This window comes from Aotus nancymaae, unplaced genomic scaffold, assembly GCF_030222135.1.
Source record: "Aotus nancymaae isolate 86718 unplaced genomic scaffold, 86718_ANA_hifiasm-v0.15.2.pri h1tg000053l, whole genome shotgun sequence".
NCBI classification, from domain to species: Eukaryota; Metazoa; Chordata; class Mammalia; order Primates; family Aotidae; genus Aotus; species Aotus nancymaae.
This window is the reverse complement of record NW_026988467.1, coordinates 29,339,607-29,358,087: the sequence shown is the minus strand read 5'-3', so window position 1 is coordinate 29,358,087 and position 18,481 is coordinate 29,339,607. Positions and strand designations below refer to the sequence as shown.

Below are 18,481 nucleotides of genomic sequence, written 5' to 3'. Positions count from 1 at the left end.
TATTTAATTTTTTTTTTTTTTGAGACGGAGTTTCACTCTTGTTATCCAGGCTGGAGTGCAATGGCGCGATCTCGGCTCACCGCAACCTCTGCCTCCTGGGTTCAGGCAATTCTCCTGCCTCGGCCTCCTGAGTAGCTGGGATTACAGGCACGCGCCACCATGCCCAGCTAATTTTTTGTATTTTTAGTAGAGACGGGGTTTCACCATGTTGACCAGGATGGTCTTGATCTCTTGACCTCGTGATCCACCCGACTCAGCCTCCCAAAGTGCTGGGATTACAGGCGTGAGCCACTGCGCCTGGCAAAATTAAGATTTTAAAAGCAACTTCCTGGTGGGCATGGTGGCTCATGACTGTAATCCCAGCACTTGGAGAGGCCGAGGCAGGAGGATTGCTGGAGGCCAGAGTTTGAGACCAGCCTGGACAAACATGGTGAGACTCCATCTATATAAAAACAAAATTTTTAAATTAGCTGGGTGTGTAATCAGAAGGCTGAGTCAGGAGGATTGTTGAGCCTGGGAAGAGGAGGCTTCAGTGAGCAAGACTCTGTCTCTAAACAAGTGAAATAAAAATTTAAAAGTGCCCCCTAAACAGGGATCTGCCTCCCAGAAGCCTTCTGGTGGCCCAGCTCTGCTGAGTTGTCCAGGCTGAACACTGCATCCAGTGCCCATAGCCCGGGTGGGTTCTCCTCCCAGCCTGCTCCTCACAACCCAGAAAAGTGGTTGGAATTCCCAGCCACCTCAGTGGTGTGGCTCTCGGGGCTGAGGGACTGTGCATGCAGCTGAGCCCTGGGACATGGAGGGCAGCAGACTCCCGATCATGCGCCAGCTGAGCCCTCCCAGAGCCTTGGTTCTTTTGTGAAATGCCTCCCTTGCAAGAGCTGCTGCAGGGAACCTACAAGACACTGTGGAGGGTAGTGCACGTGGAGGACGCTGCTCCGTGACACTTCAGGGCTCTGGGCTACACATTCGCACAGCCTTGCCGGCAGGTGCCCTAATGGAAAGAAAGGTCACACCCCAGGTCTAGACTGCCACTGGCACCCCGGTTCCCTCCATGAGACTATGCATGGGGTTAGAGCCAGAGGCAAGCTAGAACCCAGCTCTGTCCCTGGGCTCTTTCCAGTGGGCCAGGCTTCCTTGAGGAGTGAGGAGACTTCCCAGAGGATCCAGGGTTACCCAGAGTTCCAGAACCCCACCGTGGAGGCCAAGGTTGCCCTATCCCAGGAGCCCTGGGCTCCCAATTTGTCTCCCTCCCTGGGAAGACCAGGCCAGCCCTCATTCCTGGCACCTTAGGCTCTCCCGGAGGCTGAGGATTGCCTCATTGTTTCCATAGTAACAGTGAACAGCGGGGCCTCTTGAATCAGTGCAGGGAGACTGCACTGGTACCTGCAAATATGCATTTGCCCCGGGAATCCCTGGGATGGGGCAGCCTTCGGTACATGCACACAAACATATGCACACCTTTGCACACACACACCCCCAATGCACACCCTTTCTTCCTCCCAAACACACATGTACACCCTAAAATGCAGGCATAGGCATGGTGCTCCAAGCCCTGGCCTGCTGACCCAGAAGTGGGTCAGAACGTCATCCTGCCTGACATAACCCACTCCCACAGCCACCCTGGCCCACTCAGATGCAGAGAGCATCTCGGGGAAATGAGGGACTTGTGCTTGATGGTATCACCCACTGCAACATTTATAGATACTCAGCACGTGCCAGGTCCTGCGCTTTCCTCTTCACATGTAACATCTCCTGTGTTCCCCACCACACCGCTCTGGGATGGATGCCAGAAGTGGGAACAGGCTCAGAGAGGCAGAGTGATTTGCAACAGGTCACACTGTAGTTGGCAGGGGGTGGGGCTGAGCCACTGTGTGAGCCCAAACTGTTTGGCTTCAAGCCTTGGACTCTTGCCTTCCTCACCAGACCCCTTGATGCCAGACCCACGAGCAAACACAGATGGGCGTGTCTGGCAGCAGGTGGGACGAGAGCCAACTAGAATGCCAGGATTCCTGTGCTTGTCACCCTGGGCCATCATATTCTCTCGTGAGCCTCCAGCCGTTCCTTGGTTGGAGGTATGAGGGGAGGTTTAGACAACACAGGGATTTTTTCTTCCACTTATTTCTTCCCAGTCTACGCAAAAGGAACTTTGAGCAGCAAGAACAAGACCCACTGAGAATCTCCTGCCTGGGAAGCCAGCCGGGTTCCCTTCCCTTCCAGCAAAGGCAGGAGTCCAGCTGCAGGGGTCTGGTTTTCAACTATCTCTGAGACCTCTCATGTAGACTTTGGAGAATTGAAGGGGCCTGAGGCCAGAGGCTGGGCCAGGTGGGTCACCCTGAGCAGGGAGTTGGGTGGGTCAGGTGGGGGGATGTCTTCCAGGAGGGAGTTTTCAGCAAAAGGATGGTCTGGCAGTGTTGCCAGGAATGTAGCGATGCCCCTCACTAGAGGCATCCTAGGTTGGCAAGCACTGGATACACCCTGGTGAGGAAATTCAAGACAAGCAATAGCCGAGCCCCTGAGACATCCTCGTCATCATCTTTGTAACTACCACTGATTGGACACCCTTTGTGTCAGGCACTTTAAGATATGATACAACTGCCACTACTGCTAATAAAAATGGCAGCTGCTAGGAACTCAGTCCTTATGTAGTTGATCTTCATTGACTCCTCACAGAACCCTGTGAGGCAGGCACTATTGTTAGCCCCATTTATAGATGGGGAAACTGAGGCTCAGAGAGATTCAGAGACTGTAATCCCAGCACTTGGGGAGTGTTTACAGGCAGGGGCAGCAGGATGCAGGCTCTACCTGGCTGCTGCATCTGTGGTCCACTCACCTGGGAATTGGCCTCCTGAGAGCTCAGCATCAGGCAGGGCAGCCTCTCCCAGCCGGGGTCTCCTCCCGGACCCTTCCTGAGCTGGGGCAATGAGGTGGCACCCTCTGCTGGCTGTGTCCAGACCGTGCAGAGCCACGAGGGAGGCCCTCCGTGGACCTGGGTTGCAGGAAGTGGATGGGCCCTGGAGCCTCAGGGTCAGACCTACACTGCGCATGGCCCCTGTTGGCCAGTGAGAACAGATGCTAAGGTCACTCCGGCAGTCGGGCTGTGCTGAGGAGTCAACGTAAAGGTGGTCTTCCCTCCCAGGATTTCGTCCTTCTACCCCTCCCTCATCTTCCCCCAGGCTGCCTCCACCTCCTCCACCGCCCTCCACTCTGGGCCCTCTGTTCTTGAGGGATCTGGGTGACTGGTGTGCAGCTGAGAATCTGTCTCCAAAGGCAAAGCCAGGGTCTAGGGTTTGAGGCCTGGAGTTGCCACTGACTGGCTTTGTGACACTGGGTGAGATTCTCAACCTCTCTAAGTCCTATTGGATGGGAGCCTTCCTGTGTAGACTCTGAAGAACCGAAGAGATTTGAGGAGGTCTCCTTTACCTGAATTTAATCTGTCGCTACCCCTCCTCCACCTTCTCTTCCTCCTCCTCCTTCCTCTTTCTTTCTCTCTTCCTCCTCTTCGCCACCCCCGACCAGAGGAGGCATTTGAGGCTCAGAAAGCTGGCTTACCTGGCCCTGTGTAACACAGCCAGGGGTTTTGGCTTCAGAATCTGGACTTCGGAGCTGACCTCTGCCCTGCTTCCTTTTCATCTCCTCCTATGTGTCTCATCCATCAGCTCCTCCTACAAATCGACTTCTCTCTCTGTCCCTGCCACCACCTGGGCCAACACCCCATCCTTTCTGGCCATGAGACCGCAGCACTCTCCTTGCCTCCTCACAGGGCACCTGGCCCCCACTCCTGTTTTCTGCCATCCAGCTGCACACTGGAGCAGGCAAAGTGAGCCTGTTAAAATGCAAATCACATCCCTTCTCACCTCTCTCAAAGCTTCCCATTGTGAGCGGGATCAACCTAACCTCCCTTCCACGCCTGGAGGCTGTGTGCTCTCCAATCCCACCTGCTCCTCACTGCCTCCTTCTTGCTCCTAAAGCTCCAGGCTCACTGGCTTCTGTTTCCCAAACATACCAAGCTTGTTCCTGCCCCAGGGCCTTGGCACTTGCTGTCCTGGGGCCGGAGCTCCCTGTGCCATGTGCTGCCGCCCCATTTGCCTTCAGGTGTCAGTTCAGATGACTCCCCCTCAGCCCACACCACGGAATGTCACCCCACCCAGCCACTCTCCACCATAGTTCTTCATTTTCTTCAGGGCCACTCTTGGTGTCAGGGACCCTGTTGTCTTGTTCATGGCTGTGATGTAGCTGGCACTTAGTAGGTGCTAAGTGTTGGTTGAATAAATAAAGCCCCTCCTAGCCCCAGCTTCTCTTGCAAGCTCAGAACAATCTTTCCAATCTAGTTTTAGGTTTCCTGCTCCCAATGTCACAGCTCAGAGCCTGTAGCAAACACCCACATAAACATTCTGCCTCTCCTGCTTCCCCTCACAGAAGCACGCTGCTTTTCCAGACCTCTGGGCTAACGATTCCCCTTTCCCTCCGCCTCTTTCCTTTCACTTGGCTAATTTCCACCTGACTGTCAGTACTTATTAAGCTCAAGCACCATCTCTTCCCAGAAGCCCTTACTGCTTTCCTCTCAAGTTAATTACCTTTTCTGTCCCTTTAGGTCCCACGTGACTCCTATTCCAGAAGGCAGTCCCCTCTTTCAAGTTTTTTTTTTTGAGATGGAATGTCACTCTTGTTACCCAGGCTGGAGTGCGATGGCACAATCTCGGCTCACCGCAATCTCTGCCTCCTGGGTTCAAGCAATTCTCCTGCCTCAGCCTCCTGAGTAGCTGGGACTACAGGTGTGCGCCACTATGCCCAGCTAATTTTTGTATTTTTTTTTTTTAGTAGAGACGGGGTTTCGCCATGTTGACCAGGATGGTCTCGATCTCTTGACCTCATGATCCACCTGCCTCAGCCTCCCAAAGTGCTGGGATTACAGGCATGAGTCACCACGCCTGGCCAATTTTTTTTTTTTTTTTTGAGATGAAGTCTCACTCTGTCGCCCAGGCTGGAGTGCAGTGGCACAATCTCAGCTCACTGCAACCTCCGCCTCCCCAGTTCAAGCAATTCTCCTGCCTCAGCCTTCCAAGTAGCTGGGACTACAGGCACGTGTCACCACACTGGGCTAATTTTTGTATTTTTAGTAGAGACTAATGTCACCATGTTGGTTAGGCTTGTCTCAAACTCCTGACCTCATGATCCGCCTGCCTCAGCCTCCTAAAGTGCTGAGATTACAGGCGTGAGCCATCACACCCGGCCCCCTCTGTATTTTAAGAGCACCTCTCTCCTCTTGCTCCACCATAAAAACTCTTTAAGGACTAGGACCAGCCTGGTTCATTACTATGTCCTCAGCACCACCAGCACTCAGGAAACATTAAACTAGCCTGGCTTCATCACTGCCATGATGAGGATTTTGAGTATTAGGGAGGTTAGACCAGTGTCTCCCAGCTGTATGACCCATGGCAAGCCCCTTCTCTTCAAGTCTCAGTTTCCTCATCTGTAAAATGGGTACAATTCCAAATCCTCTGACAATTCAAAGAGACTTCCCTTATGTACAGAATATGTCTGCATGGGAGAAGTGGGAGAAGTGTTGGGTGAATGGCAGGTCCCTGGTCTTGGCTCTGGGCTTAGCAACTGCCTCTGTGAGCAACAAGTCTCCCTAAGTCCTTCAGGGAAGAAGACTGATGCCCTCTGGTGAGCCCTGAACCCTGGATCCTTGTCCTCAGAGGTCCTTAGAGGCGAGAAGAGGTGGTAGGCAGACTGGATCAAGCCCTCAACTTGCAACCTCATAATTTGAGACATGTCTCTATAGTTCACTGACTGTGTAACACAGGGCAAGTCCCCTCACCCCTCTGATCCTCAGCTTCCTGATGTGGAATGGTAGCTAATGACACATACCAGCCTAAGATTCAAAATAACATGGATAAAGGCCAGGCATGGAGGCTCATGCCTGTAATCCCAGCACTTTGGGAGGCCGAGGTGGATGGATTACTTGAGATCAGGAGTTCAAGATGAAACTCCTGATCTCAATGTGGTGAACTAACATGGCAAAACCCTGTATCTACTAAAAATACAAAAATTAGCCGGGCATGGTGGCCGGCACCTGTAGTCCCAGCTACTCGGGAGGCTGAGCCAGGACGATGACTTCAACCTGGGAACCAGAAGTTGCAGTGAGCTGAGATGGTGCCACTGCACTCCAGAATGGGTGACAGAGTGAGACTCTGTCTCAAAAATAAATAATAAAATAAATAATAACATGGATAAAATAAGTGCTCAATTATTGCATCTCCAAACAACTCCTGACCTCCTGATTCTTCCTGTGATTTGCAGGGCAGGTGGTGGGGGGTGTTTAGGGACCACCATTGACTGGGCTATGACCATTCTAGGCTATGAAAAGGAACCTTCTATTCTACTTGGGTACCACAGCCTGTTAAGCGCCGAGATTCTGGACGGCTCTGGACACACAGGAGGATCCAAATGTTGGTGACCCCGTTAGGTGTTAACATGTAAATGACCAGCCGTCGAGGGGGTGTCTGTGGAGTCTTCTAAATGAAGCTCAGTGAGTGCAGCTTGGGAGGATAGAGGCCCACCCTTAGTCCCTACCCAGGTCCTAATTTATGGGTTCATTCATTTTTTTAACTCCTGTTTTTCCATAATATTGCACAGGGCCTGGTCCATAACAGGTGCTCAATAAATATATGATGGAAGAATGAACTTCTTCCATACAGTCAACAATCATTTAATGATTCTGCCAGCAGGAAAAAGAAAAAAAAGAAAAGAAAAAACCAATCATTTAATGAACACCTACTGCATCGTAAGCCTTGCGTTAAGGGATGGGGTACTTAAAGTGGCTGGTTTTTTGGTTTTTTGTTTGTTTTTTCGAGATAGAGTCTTGCCCTGTCACTCAGGCTGGAGTGCAGTGGCGTGATCTCAGCTGACCGCAACCTCCGCCTCTCGGGTTCAAGCAATTGTCCTGCCTCAGCCTCCCAAGTAGCTGGGATTATAAGTGCCCGCCATTATGGCCGGCTAATTTTTGTATTTTTAGTAGAGACGGAGTTTCACCATGATGGCCAGGCAGGTCTCGAACTCCTGATCTCAGGTGACCAATCCACCTCGGCCTCACACAGTGCTGGGATTACAGCCGTGAGCTACCGCGCCAGCCTGCAGTGGCTGCTTCTAACAGCCCTTCCAAACTCACCCAGGGCTCCTCTAAATCTGGCGTCCAGCTCTTCCCACTGCAAACCGAGCTCCCACTGGCTGCCAGGTTCCAGGCACCAGGACTTTCTCCAGAATTGAGGCTCACGCACCCCATGCATCATGAAGCCTGGGAAGGCTGCACCCCCACAGCCACAACTCTCCAAATCCTCGCAGTCCTCCAAGCCCCCTCCTTCAGCCGCCTTCTCTCTCAAACCATCAGGCACTGCCATCTCCTCCCTCCCAATGCCCTACATCTACCTGGGTTTTACCCAAAGAGGCCAGAAGGTGGCGCCGAGGCTCCCCTATCCCCAGCGCTGGACTGGAGGCCAAGACCCCACCAAGACCCTCCCACCTTTCTTCCCTGCAGGGACGGGAGTAGATTCTGTGTCCTCCAACTGAACCCTCTCGTTCCTGATGGTCCTGCGATGGAGGCCTGAAGAGGCTCCAGTTGCTCCTGCGGGCCTCCTGGTTGTCTTCCTGTCTGATGGATGGGGGGTGGAGGGTCCCTAGGGGCCAAGCTGCAGCTGGTGGGGCGGGGCCGGGTAGGGTGGGGCAGGCAGCAGCTGCGGGGAGAGAGAAAGAGAGAGAAAATAAGGAGAGAGAAAGAGAAAGAGAGCAAATAGAAAAGAGAGAGGTGTTCTGGCTCCGGGGCTCCTCTCTCAAACGGGTCGAGGTCCCAGCTGAGGCTCTCCCAGGACAAGGTATGTGGCAGAGGAAATGATGGGGCTGGGCAGTGTCACCCTGCTGAGTGAGGCAGGCCTGGGGGCACTGAGGGAATGGGCAGGAAAATTCTGCTGCTCAACAAGAGCCCCTAAGCTCGCTCCCATCTCACCCCTTCCTTCCAATGCGGCCAAGGGGGAGCGCAGGAGCCAGCGAAGGAGTCCTGGGTGGGCATTAGGAGAGGAAGGTTGTCTATCGCTGCTCCTGACCCGCTGTGCCAATTTGCACCAAGCTCTTCCCATTGCTAGATCCCACTTCCTTAATATAAAACCAAGGGGGTGGAGAGGAAGACCCTGAAGACGTTCTGTAGCAGACTTTGCAAGGCGTCCCCTTTCCAAAGAAAATAGCCCTTCCAGGCTTCTGGAAAACCTTTAAGACCTAAAGGAATGCCCTGAGAATGGAATTTCAGCTAGTTGTGGGAGAGGGCTCAGGGGCTCTTGTTGAGGCAGAAGGTCCTGAGTCCTGGGCCCTGCCTCTCTCCTCCACCTTGTTTCTCTGGCTGGGATGAGGGAGGAGGCTGGAGCCACTCCCTCTCTCAGAGATGCTCTTAGATTGCTGCAGACAGTTTTCTGGCTGGGGAGGAGTTGGCCCGGCCAATTCTAGAATCTCAGGAATCTCCGATGGGTGAAGTCACTCTGGGTGGGGAGATGGTTCAGTTAAGCACAGCTCTGGGAGTCAGATTAGCCTGTGCTCAAATCCTGGCTCTGCTGCAGGTCCCTGGACAAGTAAAGTAGCCCGTCCAAGCTGCAGGCTCCTCCTGTGCAAAGTGTGCACAGAGCGTGAGCTTACAGGGCTGCCCTGCGAATTAAGCCACGTAATGCAAAGAAAGCTCAGCACAGTCTCTGGCCCCTGGTAGACGTTCATTACTGCCCTCACTGTGGGGGTGAAAATGAAGGAAAAGGATTGGCGTGAGTTCGCAGAGCTGGACCCTCCAGTGAGTCCGAGCAGCCTCTTCCCAGCCCCACTGGAAACACGGAGCCCCAGTGTCCACTTAGCGCTCTCTGCTCACCCAGCCTGACTGCGACCTCTCCCCTCTGTCCCCGTCTGCCCCAGCCGCAAGGTCTAGCTTGGAGTGAGGGACCCCTAGGCCCAGGAAGGGGAGGCGCGCTGCGGGGTCGGGGCACAAACGGGCATCTCCGCGGCACTTGCCCTCCCTCGCCCCTGGGAAAGGGCAGAAAGCGGCGGCCGAGTCAGGGCTGTGCGCGAGCGACAGAGGCTGAGAGGGTGACCGCGGCGGGGGCACGGAGAACACCGCTGGGCTCCCGCTCGGGGAGAGGGTGGGAGCCGCGAGTCCGCGAAGCCCCTTCCTCCCCGGTCGCGGACCGAATAGGTAGCGGGGGCGGGAGTGGGGGCGCCCTCCGGTCCTCACCCCGCCCCCGCGCCTCTCCCCGCAGCGGGGGCGCCCCGCCCCCCGGGCGCCCGACGTGGACGCGGCCGCCGCCACCGCCGCCGCCGCGCGGGAGTCGCTGTCCGCGGAGCCGACATGCAGGCGGCGCGGGGCGGCGCGGGGCGGCCGGGCCGCGGGCCGGAGCGCGAGCGCGAGCGGCCGCCGGGCTCCGGAGCCGCGTCCCCCTGCGCCGCCCCGGGCCTGCCGGCCGGAGGAACCACCATGCACCCCGGGCCGCCGAGCGCCTGGCCGCCCCGCGCCCGCGCCGCGCTCCGCCTGTGGCTGGGCTGCGTCTGCTTCGCGCTGGTGCAGGCGGGTAAGGGGGCCCGGGGCGGGGGGCCGGCGCCGGGGCAGGCTCCTCTCGAGCCCAGCCACCTGGGAGTCCCCTGGTCCTTTCCCTGCCCCCAGGGAACCCCCTGTCTCTGCCCAAACACTGCTCCCCTAACCGAACCCCCAGCCTCTTCCCTACCTCCTTGACCCCCAGACCTGTCCTTCAGTTTCCAAACCTCCCCTGTCACTTCAGGCCCAGGATTTCTAGGGTCTTATGGTCCCCAGTCCCCTAATCCCATTCCCCTAACCCCAGGTCTTTGCCTCAGGTTCCCTAGCTCCCTTCTTTGGCCCAGGGAGCAGCTGAGGACACCAGTACCCCCACCTTGGGCCTCTCTCCGTGTCCCCAAGACCTCCCAAAGCCCTGCAGGCCAACTCTGCGGGAGCAGATGGGGTCCCGCTGTGCAGGAGCAGGTGTGAAGGGGATGGGGACTGGCACCTGAGGGCACAGCGCAGGGCGTGGGATGGGCCCCGACTCCCCTGAGCTGGTGCAGCGTCTGGCCTGCCCCATGGGGCTGGCCCGTCCTTGCCCGGCCTCTCCTGCCGCTCTGTCTCTGCCCCTCCTGGCTGCCGCTGCCCGGCTCATCGCTCCCTCTAGCCATCTCTCCCTCCGTGGTTCGGGGTGCGCTCTCTCGTATCTGTCTTTCTCAGATGCCCCACTTCTCTGTCCTCTGGTTCTGTGTCTGCCGCCACCTGTCTGTGTCCTGTCTCTCTCCACCTTCCTCTCCATGTCTGGCTCTGTCTCCCTCAGGTCCCAGGCCCAGCCCCCTGAGCCTCAGGTTCACTCTCTGTGGGGCAGGGGGCACTGCTCAGGCCCAACTTTGCCCCGTGCTGCACCTGCCCCTTGGAAGATACAGAGGCTTGTGTGACTGCACTGCCCCTCTCCTGGACAGTGTTCTTCACTGACCCTCACTATCCCCATCACTCACCCCCACTTCCCTCCTGTCTCTTCTGGAGTAATTCTTCATTCATCCTCTTCCCCCACCTTGTTCTCTCTTCTCCACTCCCAATGGAGGGGCCCTGCTCTGAGTGACCCCATCTTCCCTGGCCACCTCCCCACCTGCCTCTTGGGGCTGGAAAAGTGTGGAGAAGAGGCTCACACAGACTCCTCCAGGCTTCACTCTGCCTGGGTCACCACAATTCTGGGGGTACTTCTGTTGCTCCTCACTCCCAGGGCTCACCCCTGCCTAACACTTCTCAATTTCTGGGTCTTTCTCCTTCGCTCAAGGTCACTTATTGGACAGGGCATTACTGTCAAAAGAGCACTGGACTGGGAGTCCTTTTGACTGCTTTTCATCAGCTAACCTTCAGTTTCTGTCCACCTGTCCCCTCAATAACTGTCTCCACAACTCTAACCGCCCATCCCTTAGATCAGGCCCTGGCCTAGGCCCATCACTTTGAGCCTTGGACTCCTGGTGGGGCCGGCCTGTGGCCAGCAGGGGCTTCCCTCCGTCATGAGGAGCCTGGCGCCTCTTGGGCCTGGCTCTTCAACTCACCGAAGACTGAGAGCCATGTCACTGGACCCCACTTGAGGCCTCAGTTTCTTCCTTCCCCTCCTGCATGGCCTTCCCCAGGTTTCCCCTTCTTATGAGACCATAGGTCTGGGCCTCACAACAGGGGATGCTCAGGCTTGGGTGCCCCCCCGTCCCCCAGACAGTCCCTCAGCCCCAGTGAACGTCACCGTCAGGCACCTCAAGGCCAACTCTGCAGTGGTGAGCTGGGATGTTTTGGAGGATGAGGTTGTCATCGGATTTGCCATCTCCCAGCAGGTAATGCTCCACTGTCCCCAGGAGGGAAGGACACATCAAGATAGTGGTGGATGGGGGTAGGAGTGTGGCGGTGGTGGTGATGGAGAGATAGAAAGGAAATAGGAACCTGGGGCAAGGGAGATGAGCAGCAATTTACACATATGTCTGAAAATTGGGGCCCCAGAAGAGAATCAGTCAGTGAGGGAAGGTTTGGGAACTTTCAAATGGAACATAGAAATTAAGAGCATGGTTTTGATCTCAGAGACATCTACGTTTAGGACCTCGCTCCAATGCTTACTAGACGTGTGGCCTTGGGCAACTTCCCTAACCTCTCTGAACCTGTTCCCTTCCCTGTAAAATGGAGATAATGATAGGGGAGGTGATGGAATGATGAAGATTGTGTATGTAGAGGCTTTGTCACCACTGGGAGGTGGGCAGGAGCGGGGCTGGTAACTGAGTGTTGACAGCAGTGGCTGGCACTTGTCTGCAGAAGAAGGATGTGCGGATGCTGCGCTTCATCCAGGAGGTGAACACCACCACCCGCTCATGTGCCCTCTGGGACCTGGAGGAGGATACGGAGTACATTGTGCACGTGCAGGCCATCTCCATTCAGGGCCAGAGCCCAGCCAGCGAGCCTGTGCTCTTCAAGACCCCGAGAGAGGCTGAGAAGATGGCCTCCAAGAACAAAGGCAGGCCCAGGGCACTGTTAGGAGGAACAGGGTGGGGTGGGGGTAGTCAGGACCAGAACAGTGGGTGGATTGAGGAAAGCTCCGTCTCCTCCCTCGTACCCCGCACTGGCAAGTAAAGCAGTACCTGAGAGAGAGAGGGTTCACTTTAGTCCCCCACAAGACCCTGGGCATATAAACTCCCTTTAGACTCGGTCCTATCACTGCCACAAGTAGCCATTAGTGCATTCTAGAATGTATGTTAGATGTGTGGGCACTGTTGTCTTGGGCTTGGCCTTAGCGGAGTGGCTGAGGGAGGAAAGGAGCGCTGGACCTAGTGTCTCTCTCCCCACAGATGAGGTCACCATGAAAGAGATGGGGAGGAACCAACAGCTGCGGACAGGCGAGGTGCTGATCATCGTCGTGGTCCTGTTCATGTGGGCAGGTGAGTCTGGCCTCTGAGCCCTTCTACTTCCTTCAGCCTCTGGGAAATGGAGGACTCTGACCAGGCCCTTCTCTCTTGAAAACAAAGGGCAAGGGGTTTGGACATCTCTAAGGTGAAAAGTCTCCCAAGTCCTGCCAACAACAGTTCTGGGAACCAGATGTGACCCTTTCTCCAACTCATTGTTCACCAAAAAAACAGCATATTGTTAGCTGCCTTATAGGATTCGATGAGTACTTGCCTTTGCCCTCCCTCAGAAGAGGTTCAACTTCTTGGGGCTGGACACTTCCACAGGCTTTTTACCTCTGGCCATGGCCACAGCCTTTTCTTTCTCTTCTGGGGTGCTGTGCCTCCAGGGGTCTAGGCCTGGGAAGCTCAGGGGAAGTTACTGCCTGGACTTGGGACATTCTCCTAACCTCATCACCCTTCTAGACCCAGCTCGGAGACAGACACCATGAAAACTCCCTCAATCCATCCGTTAGAACGGCCCTCCTGCCTCCACGTGCCCACTGCATACTGTTTACTCCTCTCTTTAGTCCTTATGTAAGTTAGCTGGGCTCATGTCTCTTTCCTTTACTCGGGGTCTGTGAGCTCTCTGAGAATGAAGACCAAGTTGTTGTCGTTGCTGTTGTTGCTGTTTTGAGACAGGGTTGTCACTCAGGCTGTAAGGCAGTGGTGCAATCACAGCTCCCTGCAGCCTTGACCTCCTGGGCTCTAGTGATCCTCGTGCCTTAGCCTCCTGAGTAGCTGGGACTACAGACATGTGCCACCTTGCCTGGCTAATTTTTTTTTTTGAGATGGAGTTTTGCTCGTTACCCAGGCTGGAGTGCAATGGTGCGATCTCGGCTCACCGCAACCTCCACCTCCTGGGTTCAGGCAATTCTCCTGCCTCAGCCTCCCGAGTAGCTGGGACTACAGGCGTGCGCCATCATGCCTAGCTAATTTTTGTATTTTTTAGTAGAGACGGGGTTTCGCCTTGTTGACCAGGATGGTCTCGATCTCTTGACCTCGTGATCCACCCGCCTTGGCCTCCCAAAGTGCTGGGATTATAGGCGTGAGCCACCGCGCCCGGCCTGCCTGGCTAATTTTTTATTTTTTGTCGAGATGGGGTCTTGCTCTTCAACTCACTGAAGACTGAGAGCCATGTCACTGGATCCCACTTAAGGCCTCAGTTTCTTCTTTCCCCTCCTGCATGGCCTTCCCAGGTTTCCCCTTCTTACTTATGAGACAGTGGGTCTGGGCCTCACAACAGGGGATGCTCAGGCTTGGGTGCCTCCCTGACCCCCAGGCTGCTAAAGGCTAAGTTTCATTCATCTTTGTACTCAGTTCAACCAGCATGTACTGAACAATCACAGTCCAAATGGTAGTGCTACAATCATGACTAAGAAGAGCCCTGTGCTTGCAAAGAACTGTCTGGGAAAAGCCAGGCCCGAGCTATTTTTTTGTTTGTTTACTTTAAAAAAAATTTTTTTTTTTCATTTTCTTGGGCTGAACTTAACTATAATCCAATGTAATGAGTGCTATGGTAGTACCACATAGGAGAGCAGAGGAGAGGGAATAACTGTGAGTTAGAAATCAGGAAAAACACAGAGAGAAGATAACATGGGAATTGAGCTTTGAAGGATAAATAGGAGTTCACCAGCCAGCCAAAAGAGGAAGAGTGTTCAGGGCTTGGTGTGTTCAAGAAATAAAGTAAGCTCAGTCTGGTTCAGGACAGCTGCAATCCAAGAGAGAAGGTAAAACGCCGGGGAGTAAAGGATGGTGAGGCTGTAGACGGGAGTCTTTTGAGAGATTTGAATACCATGCTGAAGCTTTGTGAGCATGGTGGTTGAGAAAGGCAGGCTATATTGTAAAGCATTTGGAAAAAAATGTTCCTTAGGCATACAGAAAAACAGGCAATTGGAAAAATGAGGGAAAAACAAAGGATTGTACAAAAGAGGAGGTTTGCTTATGATTCGTTATTAGATTTGGCACAGACCGTATTTATATAATCATTAACAATATAAACATAGCAAATTAACCCAAAATTGTGATGAAATTTTATTAGGATAATAGGGAGGGAGGTAGGGGGAGTTGTTATGCTTTATCTACCATAGTTGGAAGTCAACAGATTTCTAAAATAGATCAAGAAATAACATTCTAAATATAGAGGTAAAATTGGGAAAACACCTAGAAGGACTGGAGTTGGCTGCCTTAATACTGTCTGTCTTTCAAAAAACATTATGTTCATGTATTATTAGTTTGATAAAACTAAACATTTCACAGACTGCAGGCCCTGGAGTTCATGTCCTAGTTCCACCACTGTGTGACCTTGAGTTAAGTTAGTTAAACTCTCTCTGCATCAGTGTCCTCACTTGTACCCTGGGAATGATAATAATAGGTACCCTCATAGAGTTGTGAGGATTAAGTGAGATAGACTATGTCAGTGCAAGCACAGGGCCTGGCACAAGCTCAACAAATGCTATTATTGTTTCTATTTTCCCCTCAAGAAAAACGGGAGCTGTCAGAGTTTTTTTTTTTTTTTTTTTTTTTTTTTTTTTTTGCGATAGAGCCTAGCAATGTTGCCCAGGCTGGAGTGCACTGGTGCGATCTCAGCTCACTGCAATCTCCGCCTCATGGGTTCAAGCGATTCTCCTGCCTCAGCCTCCCAAGTAGCTGAGACTACAGGGGTATACCACCACACCCAGCTAATTTTTGTATTTTTAGTAGAGATGGGGTTTCACCATGTTGGCCAGGATGGTCTCAATTTCCTGACCTCGTGATCCGCCCACCTCGGCCTCCCAAAGTGCTGGGATTACAGGTGTGAGCCACTGCGCCTGGCTGCTGTCAGAGGTGTAAAGGAAAGGAGGGGAGGAGATACGATCAGACGCATGTTATAGGAAGATCAGCCTAGCAGCAGTGAAAGGGATGGCTGGTGAAGACACAGGTGAAAACAGGAGCCAGAGGGCAGAGGGAGGCTGCTGCAGTAGTGCAGATGAGGCACAATCTGGAGAGACCATTGCCAAGCGCTAGTGGAAATGAAGCAAGGGAGGCGAGAACCCAGGCCCTGGCCTCTGACTGCTCACTTGTCCCCCTCAGGTGTCATTGCCCTCTTCTGCCGCCAGTATGACATTATCAAGGACAATGAACCCAATAACAACAAGGAAAAAACCAAGAGTGCATCAGAAACCAGCACACCAGAGCACCAGGGCGGGGGGCTTCTCCGGAGCAAGGTGAGGGTAAGACCTGGGCCTGGGTGGGCCACCCTGTGCCTCGTGCCCTGGTAATCCCTGGACTGCAGAGGGGGTCAGCTCGGGGCCTGGCATAGCTACAGCTGGGCAGAGCCAGACTTGGCTGCTGCCTGTGTGACACAAGGACACTGCAAGTTGATTTTGGATCTTCTCCTTTTGCAGGGTGCCAGGGGCCAGTGGTGGTTTGGGAAAAAAAAAAGCAGTGAGTGGGGAGGGCAGAATTCTTGGTTGGTGCAGGACAACAGGAGTGGAGTGTTCTGGCTCATTCCTGCTCCTGCTATGCCTTGTGACCTTGGGCAGGTGCTTTACCTTTGTACCTTCATTTCCTCTTCTGTAAAACAGATATGAAAACCTTTTCAGTGCTTGCCCTGAGCAGCTAAGAAGACAGACAGTAGAGAATGTGAGAGGATCTCATGGTTCTGACGATGACTATCCAACAAACATCTGGCCCTCTCTACATCTCCTCTTCCCTCCATCTCCTTGTACCCTCTGGCTTACTGTCCTCTCTCTGGCGCACTTTCCTGAAGCCTCTTATTAACCCCCATCTCCAGAAGCATCTCAACAATGTCAGTGGTTGAGGCTGCACTCAGAGGGATGACTGCTGGGGGTAGACTGGGTGCCAGGGTCTTTGGGCCCAGGACTCAGTCTTGGCCATTCAGTTGAGTGAGGCTGAAGGCTGGGTTTGAAAAGGCAGAAAGACAAGACATCCAGGCAGGGCTTTTCTTTTCTTTCCACAAGGGACAAGAGCCTGGCTTATTTAGGCTGCAGCCCTGCTGCTCCTCCCTTCCTTCTTCTGTCCTCTGTTTCCAGCCTTGCAAGAAGTCTATTCAATTAGTCCTGGCCGCTTCTCTCATTTTTTCCCTCCCGTTTCCAAACAAGCCCTCAGTGAACATCATTGAAGCGTGACTGCCTGTCTGCAGGGAGGATTCCATTTTTCTTCTCAGCTGGTCCCCAGGCCCATGGGCACAGGGAGAAGGATGACTGCAGCAGAGGGGAGGAGGCACAGCTAGCTGTACAGTTCTCTCTTCTCCTTGCCCTAGTCAGATGAAGGAGCTGAACTACAAACCCAAATTCTGCAAAAAAAATAAAAATAAGCCACAAAACTAAAAGGCCTGGCCCCATTCTGGAAAAGGCAAAGCTGCATGAGACACAGCCTTCTGCCTCCTCGCCTCTCCTGGACTGGCTTCCTCTTTGAGAAAATGCACAAAGCCCTGGGAGATGACAAGCACGAGGACTGACTCAAGCTGTGTCTTTCAGACCAAGGAACTTCAGAGAAGCTGTGGGGCTGCCTGCCATGCAGGATCATGGCTGCCATCAAGCCTTTTCTGGATCCAGCCATCAAGGACATGTTTGTGGTATGATGCACTACCTGGTTTGTCTCTTTTGGAAAACAAAAATCAGAGGGCTGCACTCTGGAGGGCAGAGAGACTCCCCCGAGGACTGAGCTGGTTGCCTGCATCCTCTATCTTCTTTGACCTTTATGAGTATAAGATCATCAGTTTGGGGTCTTAGGAAGACCTGGAAGGTACTGGTCCAATTTATTTAGGAAGTATCAGAAATGCTAGCTTGGACAACTGAAAAGTCACATCATATCTGGCATTCTGGGGGTTACTAAAACACCCCTTCTGGAGTGTAAGCTGCTGGAAGGCAGGCCTGAGCCATTCACCATGGACAGGCAGAGCAGCCCTGGCTATCACCACTGGTCTCTTGGGTCTTCATATCTTGCCATCTCATCCAGAGTTCTATGAAAGTTACCCAGGGTCCTCATGTCCTTCCTTAGAGCCCTAGTGGTGTGACGTGACAGGTCTCTCTCTCCACTGCCCCTTTCTGGTTTAAAAAAAATGGTGCTTGATGAGGAAAGGTAGGCTCTTCCCTAAGACTGATGAGGTATGGCTGCTGGATGCCTGCATGGGCAGAGGTGGATCTCTGCATCTTCCATTGGTGGCCAAGGATGGGTGTGGGAGAACCACATCTAGCAAAAGCCTGGTACTCAGTAAAAATTTGTTGAAATGAATGGTAAGAGCATTGGCCCCTAAGCCAGAGAGTCAGAAGCCATCACCCAATGACCGCCCCTTCCTTCTGGTCTACAAGAGCTCTCAAGGCTGGGTCTGCCACTACTCTGCTTTGCCCAATTGTGGCAGCACTGGGGAGGAGAGACTGGATAAAGGGCAGATGTCAGCAATACTAAGGGCTTCCTCATGGGAGGGCATAAGGCTCCACTCATTGTCTTGTGACTTCCATCCCTGCTGAATGGGGCTGCAAGGCCAAGGCTCCTTAGGGGAGAGGTCTTTACCTCTGATCCACTTAGAGCAATAACCACTTTTTAAATGTAAAATAAAAAGACAAATGAAAAGGCACATCCTTGTCTTCTGGTAAATGCCCAAATGTTGCCCTCTTTTTCTGGCAATTGGCAGCAAGTCAGGATGTGTGGAGGAGGAAGTCAGTTCTCTCTCTCCATTTTGGCCTGCAACTTCTTAGGGACATGCCTGCCAGCCAAGCTGGAGTTGGAAGGGAAATCTCAAACAGATGGGGGTGCACGTGTAGGAGAAGAAAATAGCTGCTCCCTCATCCTATTACTGAGGCTCCCCCAAACCAAGCTTGGGCCGCCTCACTGGCTAGGTATGCAGGCTCAGTTTTTTAAAACAAAGGGTTTTCCCCTCTGGATGGGGCTGGGTGCTTTTCCTGGCCAAAGGAATGCAATTCTTGTTTCTCCTCAGGGTAAGGAAAGAAGTGAAGAGAAACCGCAAAAGCTGCTTTCTGCAGCTCAGTATTCAGTGTGCTGTTCTAGGCTG

The 18,481-nt window shown here is 53.5% G+C and overlaps 1 protein-coding gene across 3 annotated transcripts; it reads left to right on the top strand.

Annotated features, from left to right (window-relative positions):
- Nucleotides 1-9,351: 9,351 nt before the first annotated feature.
- On the top strand, nucleotides 9,352-18,046 carry FNDC5 (fibronectin type III domain containing 5). 3 transcript variants are annotated; one of them, XM_021677144.2, is made up of 6 exons: nucleotides 9,352-9,593; nucleotides 11,258-11,373; nucleotides 11,843-12,041; nucleotides 12,373-12,462; nucleotides 15,538-15,671; nucleotides 16,032-18,046. In XM_021677144.2, the coding sequence occupies exons 1-6, from the start codon at nucleotides 9,374-9,376 to the stop codon at nucleotides 16,035-16,037; spliced, it is 765 nt and encodes a 254-aa protein (XP_021532819.2). In that variant the 5' UTR covers nucleotides 9,352-9,373; the 3' UTR covers nucleotides 16,038-18,046. The 3 variants fall into 3 exon arrangements, with proteins under 3 accessions (XP_021532819.2, XP_021532817.1, XP_021532818.1); XM_021677142.2 differs by having other exon boundaries at nucleotides 9,500-9,593; nucleotides 16,947-18,046; XM_021677143.2 differs by having other exon boundaries at nucleotides 9,500-9,593; nucleotides 16,569-17,035.
- The last annotated feature ends 435 nt before the right edge of the window (nucleotides 18,047-18,481 follow it).

Coding starts and splice junctions, on each gene's coding strand:
- FNDC5 (XM_021677142.2), top strand. CDS start 9,500: ATGCACCCCGGGCCGCCGAGCGCCTGGCCGCCCCGCGCCCGCGCCGCG. Junction 9,594..11,257: donor CTTCGCGCTGGTGCAGGCGG/GTAAGGGGGCCC, acceptor CCCGTCCCCCAG/ACAGTCCCTCAGCCCCAGTG. Junction 12,042..12,372: donor GATGGCCTCCAAGAACAAAG/GCAGGCCCAGGG, acceptor CTCTCCCCACAG/ATGAGGTCACCATGAAAGAG.